Source organism: Hippocampus bargibanti, linkage group LG18, assembly GCF_051943395.1.
Source record: "Hippocampus bargibanti isolate YZ-2025 linkage group LG18, ASM5194339v1, whole genome shotgun sequence".
In the NCBI taxonomy this organism is placed as follows: domain Eukaryota; kingdom Metazoa; phylum Chordata; class Actinopteri; order Syngnathiformes; family Syngnathidae; genus Hippocampus; species Hippocampus bargibanti.
In genome coordinates this window covers 3,667,362-3,682,895 of record NC_142751.1, presented here as the reverse complement: position 1 = coordinate 3,682,895, position 15,534 = coordinate 3,667,362, and the positions used below count along the sequence as shown (strand labels likewise).

Here is a 15,534-nt window from a genome sequence, read left to right as displayed (position 1 = left end):
CTCGCGAATTTTATGTTCGTGAGACGAAAAGTTCGTGAGCTAAAGCGTTCGTAAGCTGAGGTATCACTGTATCCGGCAGGGGTACAAGTGGCGCCAAGAAACCCACAGCGTCCAACATTTTAAGAGTTTTATTAAGAAAACAAATCCATTGGACAATAAAAACCAAGAACTACTGATGGAATAAATAAGTAAAAACAAAAGCATAAATCTGTACAAGTTCTAGAATGAAACAAAAATGGTCCAGAAGGTGTGAGAAGAAGAAACTAAAAGAGGTAAAGATTTCACACTGTGAACACACTTGGAAGTGACTTGTGAGCTAAAATGGGGTGAAATGCTACAAAAAAAAGAACGGAAATGTGAATGCTAATTCATTTCACCGTCAATGTCATGGAGAATAGCATTGGAAATTCCAGCGCGGCTGGACTGGGAATGAGGTATATGCTAATCCATTCTCCAAACAAGTGTCTCTTCTCTCCGACCATGCGCGCGCAACCCTTAGCTAGCCGGCTAGCCAGTCTACTACCTGCAATTTTCCTTACGTTCCTTTTCATGCATGCTAATACACCATAAGTGAGGATGATTTTTAAAAAAGTAGTGTCAATACAGAGCTATCTTGCTATATCTTATTTCTATTTTCCTCTTATTTCATGCTAAACTATGCTCACCCGGTCGGTCGCCTGGATAGGTCCATTAAAAAAAAAAGGGCCGCGACTTTAGCATAAAGTCAAAGACGCTTCATCTAAGTGGGTTCCTCCTGCATTCATCAAGCTATGCTAACCCTGTTGGGGTTCGAGGATATTTTCTAAAAACATTACCGTGAATTGGTGACATTAAAAATACGAGTTAGTCGTCTCCATTAAAAATGCAAAGGGTACGGTCGCGTCAAGCCCACCAGCAGCCAGGCATACCTCAATCTATCGTTCCTATCTCTCGGTTTCCTCAAGTTTCTGGACTTGATGCTAATCTACGCTACAAATTTTTACACGGTGGAAAAAAATGGGGGCACTGAGGCCGCAATTTGTTCTATTTTAATCGAGTCACCTGGCTTATTGTGAAAAAAAAACATGCTAAGACGTTAGCATTAAATCTGACATAAAATGACTAATCTTCCTGGAGACCCCCCCCCCCCAAAAAAAAAATTGATTTTTTACTTTTTGCAACACAAACGGAACCTGTAGTGCGTGATCACATGACCCCTTTTTTGTTGACTTGATATTGTTTCCCAACTTTGTGCTAAGCTAACTCAACCAATTGGCCGTCCATCCGGAATTAATTTTTTAAGGCAAAACCAATAAGATGGCACCACAAGCCGCCTTGGTGTAAAAAGCGGGCGTACAAAAGCTGTCTCCATGGAGAGAGAGAAGAGACTTCCGCTAACAGCAGCACGTTTTTTTTCTCCTGTGATCCGTTTTTCGTAACAGTGCGTTGACCCTCCTGAGGAAAAGAAACCCTAAAAAAATCAGTCCAGTGGGACCATCCGGGTACCTCCCCCCCCAGAATACCCCACACCCAACCCCGTATCCCGGCGGATGCTTCTTGTTGATGAACTGGAAGCGCAGAATCAAATTTCTACCGTCCGTGGTGAACAGAAGGCGAATGAGGTGGGGAGGGTGTGTGCGTCCAGAGTCCTTTTGGTACAGGCAAGGTTCGAGTGGGGGTGGGGGGGTCTACGGGAGTCCATTAGCCCTAATCGAGTTAATGGAAGGGGGGAGGGGTGGAGGAAAACTAACTCTCCTCAAAGTCCTCAGACTCCATTTTGCACTTCTTGGTGGGCGGGGCCTCTTGGTCCACATCCTAAAAAACAAACAGTTTTTGGCGGCCACCATCGTGGGTACAAGCGGACCCATTGTCATGGTTACCTGAGTGGCTTTGCCGTTGGAGTCTTTCTCGGGGTCCCGCTTGGCGCTTCGTTCAGACGCTTCCGCCGCCGCTGCTGCGTTCTTACCTGAGAAAATGGCGGCTTGGACTAACAATGACCGTTTGCGGCAAAAGGTTGACCGCGGCAACAAGTTGTCGGACACAGTAGCGTAAATTTCTCACCCCTATTGGCGTCTGGACTTTGCTCGGTCTTTACGTCACTATTCTCGCGGTGAGAAGCTCCGCTGGCGGACTCTGGCGCTGGGCTGGTGCTACAACTTGTTTCCTGTTTGACGGGTGAAGAGTCGGCGATGGAACTCTGGTTGCTGTTGTCATCTGGAATGCATAAGATTGTTTTTTTCCCCCTGGCCTCCGCTGAAAAAATACGGGTGGGAAGCATTTTGAAGCCCACCGTGCATGTCCATCATGCCGGGAGAGGAGCTGTTCTCTGGGGTGGTCAACTCGGAACCGTATTTCTCATCCTTGCCCTTTTTCTTGTTCTTGTTTTTCTTCCAAAACAACAAAGTGAACAAATCAATCAAAAGTTGAGTACAGATCAGGAACCTGCCCCTCATTTAATGATTGTCACATTAGTGTCGACTCTCAGTCGTACAGGAGTGGTCCATCGATCCATTCTCCAAAATTCCACCGCTACAGCAGAAGTGAGGAAAACAAATACACACACAAATGTGAGGAAAAGGTTTCTTCAGCCATTATCTGTACTTTTTTGAAGGTATCGGATGTTTTGCTCCTCAACTGAAGAGCTTCGTCAGCGAACTAAAGTTGTGCTGGTAACTCTGACCCTATATCTCTAATGGACAGAGGTGGCTTAGTATCGGCCTAAGAAGTTTGTTGTAAGTACAACAGACTTCTTGGGCTGATACCATCATGCGAATGAGATGAAACCAGAGCCTGGGATAAACAGATTGACTTAAAGGACAACCGACGCCTCCGGACAATTTGCGTCCATAATTTGTAAAATCACTTCAAATGTCTGCTGCTGAGCGTATTTTACAAAGATTCCATGGCATATAGCTATATTTTACGTTTTAAGACCCACGCTGAATATTAAGGAAGTCATGTTTTCGAGTTGATGACGATGCCTGACGTGACGTCACGTCTTGAAGGCCCCTGACCGACAAAGCGACACACAATGCATTTTGGGTACTTTGTTTGGTCTGAAAATTTCGCGTTGATGGCGAAATTAGAAAGAAAACACATAAATAACGCGATGGTGAATCATTGTGTGTTGCACCAACACAAGTACAGTAAAGTCTCGTTATATCGATATCGGTTATATCGATAGTACCGCTTATTACGATACTATTTCTATGAACGCAAGGAGAAAATTTACATGCCGCAGGATCGGATATATCGATAGTCCGGTTATATCGATATTTTTTCCGACTCCCGAGAATATCGATATAACGAGACTTTACTGTATTTGATATTCGCTGACATAAATTCCCAGCAGAAAAATCAGCCCATTTCCAACGGAGCTTAGGCGCCATCTTCTGCATTTTCTGGGTGCTACATTGCTGTCATTGACGGCTCAAATTGATATGGGAGGACTCCTTAAATCGATTACAAACATTTACGCTTTCCTCTTCAGAACTATTTGAATCATATTCATAACTGGATGAGTAACAAGAAAGCATCTTCTCCGAATCTGAAGCCATTGTTTTGATTCTCCAGCAAGGCCAAGGCAAGATGTCTTGGCGTGATGTCACAAACACAAACTGGGGCCGGGACTTTCTGAAAATCCACAATTTGCATCTCAATTTGTTGCCGTTTTAGCAACTTTAAGTTGAATTTTTATTGGTGTTTTGCATTTGATTAAGAATATCATACTGCTTCTTTTGGGTATTTTAGATGCTAAAAAACATTTTTCTCATGTCAGTTAGGAAACAAAAAAAATTGTGTCCAGACAAGTTGTGTCCATAATTTGTAAAATGGCTTCAAATGACTTCTACTGAGCGTATTTTAAAAAGATTCCACCGCATGTAGCTATATTTTACGTTTTAAGACTCGAGCTGAATATTCAGGAAGTCTTGTTTTTGAGTTGGTGACGAGTCCGTACGTGACGTTACTAAAGGACCGCCCTTGACCGTAAAAAAGACGCATTGTAGCGGTCCTTCCATCACGTCAAGTTATTTTGCTGTACTTGTTTGGTCTGGGGACCTCGTGTTGCACCCAAAAGCCGCCAGAAGGCCAGACGAGGGCGTCCAAGCGCCATATAAGGAATTTATCAGCCTGTGTAAACGGAGGTGGCCACAGGATGTCGCCATTTTGTGCCTCTTTTTTTGGGTGAGAGATTTTCCCCCAATGTTGCCTCAAAATGGCACAAATAAATTCTTTAATCGATTGCAAACATGTATGCTTTCCTCTTCAGAACTATTTGAATCATATTCATAGCTGAATGTGTAACAAGAAAGCATATTCTCCGAATCTGAAGTCATTATTTTGATTCACTAGCAATGCAGGACGTCTTAGCGTGACGTCACGAACTGGGGGCGGGACTTTCTGAAAATGCCCAACTCGCAGCTCAATTTTTTGCAGATTTTGGACACTTGAAGTCATTTTTATCGGTGTTTTGCATTTGACTAAAAATATCATACTGCGTATTTTAGATGCTATAAAACGTTTTTCTGGTGTCAGTTAAAAAACAAAAAAGTGACGGCGGTTGTCCTCTAAAGGAGTGGTCCACTGCGCCCCCAAATTTAGAGCAGGGACCTATCAGAGCAGAGGTCTGGCACAGCCACCTGTCCATTAGGGATACTGGGCCAGGGTTGCCAGCACAACTTCAGTTCACTGACGAAGCTCTTTGGATGAGGAGTGACGCCTTCAAAGAAGCACAGATGACGGCTGAAGAATCCTTTTCCTCACATTTGTGTCTGTATTCGTTTTCCTCACTTTTGCTGTAGCGGCGGAATTTTGGAGACTATCCCAACGGATTGCGGAGATGGGAAATATTCCAAACTGCAAACTCTATATGACACAGTATTTTAATGCTAATGTATTAAAATGAAGCATAAATAAAATAATAATTTTGTCCCTTGTGAATATCTACAAACTCTCCTTCCTCCCCCCTGTATTTTTTGTTTGACATTCTTTCTAAGCTTGTAATTCCCAAAGAAAGTTTGCAGCTTTGTAAATTCCCGGAATTTTGCAATCCTACTCACGTCATCCGACTTGGGCTCCGTCACCGGCACCCATTTGTAGATACGAAGGGACGTGTCTCCCACCGTCACCCATTTCTTCTCCCTAAGACATAAATCAGCAGAATTAAATGGCGGCAGTCCATCTTCTGCGTGATTAAAGATGTCATAAAATGGAAAGGGATCATTTTATTCCATTTATGATATGCAGCGGCGGGCCATGCATGTCACTCCTCGGCCTTCAGTAATGCTACGTCTGAATCGCACAGTATGAATGCTAATTCAACGTTCAAAACTCATTTGAATTTATCATTAGAATGATGTGTTGAAACCTTTGACCCAATTATACAGTGATACCTCGACTTACGAACGCCTTAGGTCACGAACTTTGCGCCTTACGAACATCAAATTCGCGAGCATATAATCTTGGCAGACAAACTAGTTTTCGGCGGACCAAACAAACCATACAGCGCCACGGTGGCTGGCGGACTAGTTTTCCACACCCCCTTTGAGTGCACATGTGGTTTGCTATCGAGTGGAGTACTTTTGCTATTATGGGACCAAAAAAGACCCCACCACAGGCTATGATTAAGCCGAGGAGGACACAAAAGAAAATTACGGTCGAGCAGGAGGAGAGCATTGAAAAACACCAACGAGGTGTGTGTTTGTGTGACTTAGCGTCTCATTACCAGTACGCTAAGTCGACCATTGCTATGTGTGGCTAAGGGTGTTTCCGTGTTGTCTAAGCAACGGTCTCAGGCAATACAAGAGGTTGAAAAACCTTTGTTGATTAGGACTAACAAAAAGCAACTAGCAGGGGACAGTGTGAGTGAGGGTATTATCGACCAGAAAGCACGCCAACTTCACTCATATCATCAAGAGGCAAATACATCAACGACCATCACAAAGGTCAATAAAACGACTTTAATATACAGTACAGTTTATTTGTTTGTTATTTTTTTAGGTCATTACAATACACTAGCACATTTATTATACACAAAATAAGGTATATTTTGTGTAGTTTTAAGGCTTATTTAGTAGAAAATTATGTTTTATGGGGACCTGGGAATGGATTATTCTCATTTTAATGGTTTCTTATGGGAAATAAATGTTCGGCAGACAAACTGCACCTTGCACACACTAGCTGAGATATCACTACTTGACAATGTGGCAAACATTTTACGCTGCACTTATTTCACGCTGGCAGAGTGTAAATTCTAATTGAGCGTGAATATTTGGGACAATGATGTGATATTTGTTGATTTTTTTATTAACTGTTGGCGCAGGAGAAATGGCCTCAAGCGACCAGGCATAATTTGTAGTGACAAATTTAACACGACCAACTGTTGATGCTAATTAAACATGATCGTTTGAACGAATTGCAAGTCTTTGAAATCACTGTTTTTTAAGCCATTCACCGGCCCGTCCCAGCAGCCGACTTCCCACACCCCACCCCCACCTGGGAGCCTTGTTCTCGGACTCACTTCGACAAAAAAAAAACGGCGCTTGGTTCAAGACCCCCAAAAGGGGTTCAAAGTGCTTCGAGACCAGGGATTGGCGGTCCAAACGTCGCCGGGTCGAGCCCCGCGGCTCTTCGGGGCGTTCAAAGTCGTGTGCGCTCGGCTTCATGTGACTGCTTTCGAAATGGCTCCCGGTTTCCACCGCGCGGGCAGGGGTAGCTGCTCGGCGGCCGGGCGACGGCTCCCAAGCGCTGGTACGCGCGCGCTCCGCCTACCAGATCGACAGTCAAAAGCCTCCCAATTGTTTCTTTTCAATCGGTTCCCTATTCGCACCCCTCCCCTCCCCGGCCGCACGGCTTTCTCTCGTTAGATAACCAGAGAGACGGCTTTTTGTCACCCCACCCCCCAGCACACCGCCTTTCCCCTCCGCCGCCTCTTACCATTTTCGTACTTTCTCGATAGCGGCCATAACTCGTTTGATGTCATCCTTGGCCCTGCTCCGGGTCTCCGCTCGGACCGACCTGCCCGACATTGCCGCGGTAAAGGGGGGCGGGGGGGTTAATATTCGAAGGACGGACTCGCCGGTCCGGCTCTCGTTCCGTTCAGACACAATGCAAACAGTGGAGAGAGCGGCGCACAGCGGGGCGCACTGCGCATGCGTCGCCCTGGTTGAGCGCATGGGGAAGGGTGGGGCGAGCAGGACCGAGTGAGGCGATGCTGGCAGCCCCAGCTGCGCTCGAAAAAGTTTCGACAAGAATAACAATTTGCTGGCCGGGTTTCACGTTCATCGCCCGGGCAGTCTACAAACCACCGTCCGATGACTTGAGACTCAATTAAAGAGACTTCGTAAAAGCATGATTGGGTCCTGACTTTGCCCGATAGAGGCCGCTGTTGTTGCGGCTAAAAGACGATACCTCGGCAAGAGAGTAAAAAATTCACAGATTCATTAATTACACGAACTTGGAACGAGTAGATTGAATTATTCTTTTACTGTGATGCTTTCAAATCGAGCTGGAGCTTGGTATTTCCAAAAAAAAAAAAAACTAAAAAAAACAAGATGACCCAGGACCCGGTGCCATCATGCAAACGTTGCAGCCACACCCCTTTTGTGTACTTTTTTTGCATCGTACGAGTAGAAATAGTACGTACTAGTAAACATTTGTGTTTTTATCTTTAACACACTGTATTTCTGATACACGCTATTCTTTCTAATAATGCGCTGGACATTACTGCAGCAGTCCTAGCGTTAATACAGTCACCAAAATAGCAGTTTACCTTAACGATGGCTAATAATCACGGGAGTGTTTTGAAAGTCGCTTATAAATCTTCTTATCGTTTCGGCTTTTCCCTTCAAGGGGTCGCCACAGCAAATCAGTGTCCTCCATCTTTAGATGTTTGATACGGATGTTTGTTTTGGCCAAGCTTTTAGGTCGGATGCACATCCTGACACAACCCTCTGTATTTATCTGGGCTTGGGACCGGCACAAGAAGACATTTGTGTCTTTGTGGCGACAGAACAAGCAACTCGCTCAGTAAAAGGCTCCCAAACACAAAATGGTATATTAGGAATAAACTTTTTTTCATTTAATGAAAGAAGAGAGTGTAAGGTTTCTAACGCTGTATTGAATGTGGGTCGAATTAAATTGCCCTTCTGAGAGAATCTTTTGCCACAAACCGAGCAGGCAAAATGTTTCTTGCCTGTGTGGGTTCTAGCATGCTTTTTCAAATGACCCTGATCAGTAAACGTTTTGCCACACAGAGAAGATTTGCAGGGTTTGTTGTCAGTGTGAATGAAATGTATTATTAGAGTAATGAGGCACATCCGTGTCAGTCCTTGGTCTGGATACTAAACAAATATGTATTCTGCGCATGCTCATAAAAGGCATCCGGGTCTCACAGCAACATCACTGTGTGAATAACTCAAACGTGACTTTGCCACACACACCATCAAACACACTCAACACGCTGTGTGCTGCGAAGCCATGATACAAATCCCACGACGCGCATATACAGTGACGTAATCAAACAGCGACAACCCCAAAACCTTCCATATACACTTAAACATACACAAAGACACGAGCTCAAACACTGGAGCAGTATTTTAAAATGAAAACTTAATCGTGTATTTGCAACATTTTCTTTTCGTGTGAACTTTTACAACATCGCTCAACTCGTGAGAACTTACGTTGACTAAAGTTGGTCAAAACTCGCCGCGACGCCATTGGTCGGCGTTCCTCCCCCGTGTGGGCGCGGTTTATGTTTGGCTCTTTTGGGCGCCGCTCTGTTGACGCATCTGGTCGTGAGAGTTCCAGTGGCGGAAGCGTTAGCGACCTAGTCGAGGAAATAACCGCTTGGAACTGGAATATGAATTTCTCCTTCAGTTGACAGTGGTCGCCACCCGGTGCGAAGACCTGTTTGCTTACTTCCAGGCTCGATTGTTGTCTTTCGACACGCCGCGCCAAGAATGAAGACAACGCGCAGGTGCGGGATAATTAGCAGCTAACGCTTTTTTTTTTGGGGGGGGGGGGGGGGGGATCGTACGGACGTCCTCAATGGAGGGTCTTCTCTTCCTTCTCCTTTTCTGCGTCCTTACGTGAGACGACAATGGAGACGACCGGAGAAATGTCCGCCCAAGTGGATTTGAGAGTCGGCCACCTCGACTCGGATTTCGGGAGAATTTCCAACGTGGAAGATGGTCAAAATACACAAAGTACAGAAGACGAGTGTGAAGAAGACGAGAAGGTAAAAAAAATAAAAAGTATGCGTAACTTCAACACCACCGTCACTCCTCAACGTTTTTTTCGGTGTAGACCACGTTTTAGGACCAAACACTGGGTCCTTTGCATGTGTACTGCAGTGCAAAGTTTTATTTTCACGTTCAAGGACAAAGTCTGAAATGTGCAAGCAGACGTTTGTCTTTTGATCCTAATAAAATCACTCAATGAAAGATAAAAGCAAACAAAAGTACAGTGATACCTCAGGTTACGAACTTAATCTGTTCGCAGAAAGTGTGTAAGGTGAAAAGTTCGTCTTCCAAAGATGTATTTCCCATAAGAAACAATTAAAATGAGAATAATCCATTCCCAGGTCCCCATAAAACATAATTTTCTACAAAATAAGCCTTAAAACTACACAAAATATACCTTATTTTGTGTATAATAGATGTGCTATTGTATTGTCATTAAAGAAATAAAGTATAGTATAATAAAGTCGTTTTATTTACCTTTGTGATGCTAGTTATCTATGGATGGTAGCAATGGCCGACTTAGCGTAATGCTACTGGGACACTAAATTCACACAAACGCACACCTCAGTATTTTTCGATGATCTTCTTCGGCTCGACCATAATTTTGTCTTGAGTCCTCTTTGGCTTAACACTACCCTGTGGTGAGGTCTTTTTTGGTCCCAAAATAGCAAAAGTATCCTCAATAACAAACCACGTCTGCACTCATTGAAAGGGGGTGACAAAAACTAGTCCGCCAGCCACCGTGGCGCTGTTCGACCGTGTGGTTTGGTGTTCATCCGCCGAAAACTAGTCCGCCAGCCACCGTGGCGCCGTGTGGTTTGGTTCGTCTGCCGAAAACGAGTTTGTCAGCCGAGACTATATGCTCGCAAAATTAATGTTTGTGGGTCAAAAAGTTCGTGAGCTGAAGCGTTTGTCAGCGGATGTATCACTGTACATCCAATCCATTCACCGCTTTTACAGTGATGACAGGCCATTACTTGCCTTTTAGATGCTTAATGACTTCATGCCACTTTGTTTTGAAACTTGTCTGAAGGCATGAGCCGTGTTTATCAGCGCACTCCTTATTCAAAGGAGAAAAACAAGATTTCCCAGAGAATCGCCAACATTGAGGAGCCGCTTCCTCGCCTCCTGCCAAGTTAACAAAAGTGCTTGGCTAAGGTTATGATCTGCGTATTGTCACTTTTTTTCCCACGTGTCGACTCCTCCCTGTTTTGCCCTACATTCAAATGAAAACAAGCAGAAAAAATATTGACAGAATTAAAGAGAAATAAATAGTTTCGTCCATCTCCTTTTAGATACATCATGTAGTCTTCATCATCATGTAGTGGTAATGGAAAATATGCTTTTTGGGTTATTTTTAGTGGGCATCGCCAGCAATGCATTTAATTTTTTTTTTAAGAATTTGTATGTGTGTGCATGTGTGTGTATCGACAATGTTCCGGAAATAGACTTTTATTCCGGAAATAGACGGGTGGGAAAAAGGAATTTGTGGATAGTTGCTGGCTAAGTGCCTGGCTTTATTGCGAGTGTGGAGAATTCCAATAGCGGTTACTCCGTTACAAATAAATACAGTGATACCCTGGCTTACGAACTTAATTGGTTCCCAGAAAGTGTGAGAGGCGAAAAGTGTGTATTCCAAACATTAATTACCCATAGGAAACCATTAAAATGAGAATAATCCGTTCCCAGGTTCCCATAAAACATAATTTTCAACTAAATATGCCTTAAAACTACACACAATATACCATATTTTATGTATAATAAATGTGCTTATGTATTGTAACTAAAATAAACTGCATAATAAAGTCGTTTTATTTACGTTTGTGATGGTCCTTGATGGCTTGATGGAATGGATATCTTTTTGCATAAAGTGTCTGAAGAAGCTCTGGATTGTACATCTGGGAAGTTGTGATAATCAAAAGATGCAGCCAGACACAATATAAATGTCTTTAATAGCTGGTTCCCTTGCTTGTCTACTCTTCAAATTGTACAGATGGCTTGTGCGGGTTATTTGTGGAGACTGATTGAAAGGATATTTTAACCTTGCAGTCTACACTCTGCATTTGAACTACCAATAATGTTGAAACAAGTCCAAATTCCGCTGTTTTCTATCCATGTTCTTACCTTTTCACGTTAGTTTTTATCCCTTTGTTTTTTTTGTGTCAAACTCTGTCGTCTGCCTTTCCTGTTCATGTGCAGCTCTGTGTTTCTGTAACCCCTTCGCCCCGCTCACTGTGGCGTGTGTCCTGCTGCGTGTGTACCCTCCCTCCTCTACCAGGGATCTTGACCAATCACGTGTGGCTTTAACCGAAGACTGGGGGCGGGGAATAGAGGAAAAAAAAGTCGCTTACCATTTCCAGCTTCGTTCACTTCAGAGATCCAGCTCCAAAAACCGCCTTGTTCGTGAACGCCACATCTGTCATTGTGGCGCTCCGTGTGTTTCCCGAAAAATAGTTCAGATGTCAAGATTATATTCTCTCAAATTTAATGTTCGTAAAGCGAAAAGTTCGTTCGCTGAAGCGTTCGTACGCCGAGGTATCACTGTACATAAATAAATAAATGTTGATTGTAATTATTATTTTCACTTATTCGCTGCCATTCCCAAATTTATTCAGGAATTGAAAAGCATGACGTGGAGCGCCATTCCTAAATTTGTTCTGGTTTTCTTTTTCTTGCGGGGGTGCCGATGATGGGATGGACAGACCTCTGGCAATGTTTTTCCCTTCCACGAGGGGCAGCATTTGCCTTTTGTCCATGTTAGCGCTTTGTTCCAGTTTCAGCTGTTGTTAAAGCGCTATGTTCATCAATATGGATGTATTATATTTTGTACAGCAGCCCCATTTCAATTTCAGATAACTCCAGATTCATATAATTTAGGAATTACAGTAAAGTCTCGTTATAACAATATTCTTGGCCCAAGAATTTCGTGGTTTCTCGCGTGTGTACAATGTCAACAATGTCGAGTGCTACTCAGAGACACGATTGCAAGAGTTTGTTATAAAAATAATAAATGACGTTTTTATTTAATGCATAAGTTTATTTTTCACTTCACTACAGTACAAAAGCATGCTAGATACGCAATCCATACGCAAAAATGAGAAAATTACATGTCATATCAAAGATCCCCCATTTATTGCCCCGCTTCATGCAGTACGGCACAGGATCGGACATATCGATAGTACGGTTATACAGTAAAGTCTCGTTATATCGATATTCAAGGGAGTCCGAAAAAATATCGATATAACCGGGACTATCGATATATCCGACCCTGTTTGCATGTAATGTTCTCCGTGCGTGCATAGAAATAGTATCGATATAACCGGGACTATCGATATATCCGATATCGATATAACGAGACTTTACTGTATCAACATTTTTTCTGACTCGAGTCAGAAAAAATGTTGATATAACCGTACTATCGATATGTCCCAAGAATCTTGGGAGTCAGAAAAAATGTCGATATAACCGTACTATCGATATGTCCGATCCTGTGCCGTACTGCATGAAGCGGGGCAATAAATGGGGGATCTTTGATATGACATGTAATTTTCTCATTGGGTTCATGGATTGCGTATCTAGCATGCTTTTGTACTGTAGTGAAGTGAAAAATAAACTTATGCATTAAATAAAAACATCATTTATTATTTTTATAACACACTCTTGCAATCGTGTCTCTGAGTAGCACTCGACATTGTTGACATTGTACACACGCGAGAAACCACAAACACCAGCATGTACAAACATATGAAAAACTGATTATTGCAAGCGATAAAGCTATCTGAATACAACACAATTAAATACATGTATGGAAAACAAAAACTGCAATGTTTACATTACTTACGTTGATGAAGTATTCTGCTGCACGTCGAACTATTTCGCGATGAAGGAGTTGCTTGTTGGATTGTCTCCCACAGCCACGATGCCCTTGTACGTCTTTCGGATATCACAATTCGTTTCCCCATGGTTGAAATTGGTGTCAAACAACTGTATCCTGTATAAGAAGACTACAGTATTGTGACGTTCTCATCCTATTTGATCCAGGTCCGAAGTCCAACGCTTCGTATGCCGTCTTTATTATGGTAGAAAATGGCGTCTGCTACACTGCGCAAGACACGGAAGCTGGTCACGTGACCAAGTCACGTGACCGACGGTGCGACTGATACAGATTTCGATAATGGTGGTACTGTATAGAAACCCCTAAGCAAATATCGATTCAACTTAAACTGCTTTTGTATCGATATAAACATAGCAAAATGGCCGGCGGGAGATGAAAAAGAGTACCGTAGTAATCGAATTATCATAATAACCATGTATCGTACTAAACGTAACTAATTATACATAAAAATTTGCCGGAAATGAAAATAGTATCGTAATAAGCAGTATTATCAATATAACCGATATCGATATAACGAGACTTGACGGTAAGTTTTTTTTCAGATGAAAGAGCGTCAGCTTTTGTTCAAGCGTTATATAAACCAATATGTATGTATTGCGTTGTATTTTGTACATCTGCCCCCATTTTAAGCTCAGATAACTCCAGATCCATATAACTTAGGAATTAACTCTTTTTTTTCTGATGAAAGAAGCGCGTCTCAGGTTTGGATTGGATTGGATATGCCTTTATTAGTCTCACAGTGGAGAAATTTACATTTCACAGCAGCAAAGTGATGAAAGGAATGAAAGTAGAAAAACAAAATACATGAGCTGCTGGAAAGGCAGCCACTCTCGTTGTTTCTAACGCTGTATTGAATGTTTATGTAGTCCTAAGTACTCAATATTCTGTGGGTCCTGCAATTTGAAAATGACACAAACCCTGGCACTGGAGTGGACACATTTTGGCACATTTTGTCGTGCCTTTCTGTCTCCAAGCACCTATTGACTTTACGTAAAGGGAAGGAAATGGACTGGGTCTCAATGATTGTGCCGCCCCAGCAAGACCTGCTATCTCCGGGGCTGCCAGCGACCGATAACAGGGGGTGGGGGGATTGGCCAAGGCCCACATGTCAGACTCTGTTTATCATTAGCATACGTATATTCTAGACCAGGGGTGCTCAACACGTCGATCGCAATCCACCAGTCGATCTACAAGTTACTATTGGTAGATCACATGACAAAGTGATGTGACATTGTCATGAACTGAAGCTATACGAATAAAGTTGCATTGAATAATAGTACACGTCAGCCTCTCAACCATCCCTTCACTTTATTGATACACCGGACAACCAATCAGAACGCCCCTGAGTGTTGCAAAGTGAACAAGCGAGTCGTTATTTTTCACTCGTTTTTTTTCTTCTTAAAAGTAATATACGGTATAAAAATGAGGGGGAGCTGGACCAAGTAAGAAGAAAAAAGTATCACTTTCATACAGAATGGGAGTAGGGCTTCTTTTTCACGATGACACTTTCAAAGTGCGTTTTTCTCATCTGCCAGTGATCAGACTGGACTCGGGTAAATGTACATAATTATGTTGGGTTGTGCAACATATGCGGTTATACATCAACATAAGTTGCAAGAATCCTCAATATATTTCTCAATAAATATAAGGGGTAAATCATTTTTACTTGGTCATTTCAAAAGTAGCTCCCATGGTGAAAAAGTGTGAGGACCCCTGTTCTAGACACTTCTCCAAATAAGAAGCCCAGTGTGCTTGCTTCAAGCTGTTCTTTGTCACAATCAGAATCATCTTTATTTGCCAAGTGTGTAGAACACACAAGGAATTTGTCTTCGGTAGATCACGCTGCACTAGTGTCATCAAATAAGCACGGAGGACATTAGTAAAGGCCACTCTAAAGGTATCAAGCAGAGTGATCAGTGGTAGAAGCAAATCCGATAAGAATTGTAGAACCATTTTAAAGTGATCCGTCCCCATTTTTGTCAGAAAATAAGTGTGCAATGATGCCTGAAGCGCCTCAGAGTGTCTAGTGCTGGAGATTATATAGGTCAGTAACAGTGGTTTGAGTGAGTGCAGAGCGAGAGCTACAATGTTTAATAACGGGATGCTGTTGTGCAAAATTACAAAGAGGCACGATACACTTAGATTTGGGTGACTGTTTATAGAGTTCATCAGATCAGAAAACCTTTAATCGTCCCACAATTCATTGGATTGGATTTACCTTTATTAGTCTCGCAGTTGAGACTTATGTTTCATGGTGATGGGGGAAGAAGCTGTTTAAATGTCTGTTGGATTTGGATCGGTAGCGCCTGCCTGAGGGGAAGTTGCTGGAAAAGGTGATGGTCAGAGTGCGGAGGGTCCAGTAGGACTTTCAATGCCCGTCTTGGTTCTTTCAGTGCAAGTCCTCGAGCGTGGGAAAGG

The 15,534-nt window shown here is 42.9% G+C and overlaps 2 protein-coding genes across 5 annotated transcripts in view; one reads left to right on the top strand and one right to left on the bottom strand.

Moving 5' to 3' along the window:
• Positions 1-113: 113 nt before the first annotated feature.
• bcl7a (BAF chromatin remodeling complex subunit BCL7A) lies at positions 114-7,108 on the bottom strand. Its single transcript, XM_089020904.1, has 6 exons — positions 6,916-7,108; positions 5,040-5,121; positions 2,270-2,366; positions 2,041-2,193; positions 1,860-1,945; positions 114-1,794 (listed from the first exon to the last, which is right to left on the bottom strand). Exons 1-6 carry the CDS (start codon positions 7,005-7,007, stop codon positions 1,726-1,728), a joined length of 579 nt encoding a protein of 192 aa, XP_088877030.1. The 5' UTR covers positions 7,008-7,108; the 3' UTR covers positions 114-1,725.
• Positions 7,109-8,767: 1,659 nt separating this feature from the next.
• mast4 (microtubule associated serine/threonine kinase family member 4) overlaps positions 8,768-15,534 on the top strand; it is a 48,999-nt gene continuing 42,232 nt past the window's right edge. For all 4 annotated transcript variants that reach the window (XM_089020018.1, XM_089020017.1, XM_089020016.1 and 1 more), the window contains exon 1: positions 8,768-9,217. In XM_089020018.1, the coding sequence (XP_088876144.1) occupies positions 9,080-9,217 (138 nt within the window). In that variant the 5' untranslated portion in view covers positions 8,768-9,079. The remainder of the gene's footprint in view (positions 9,218-15,534) is intronic.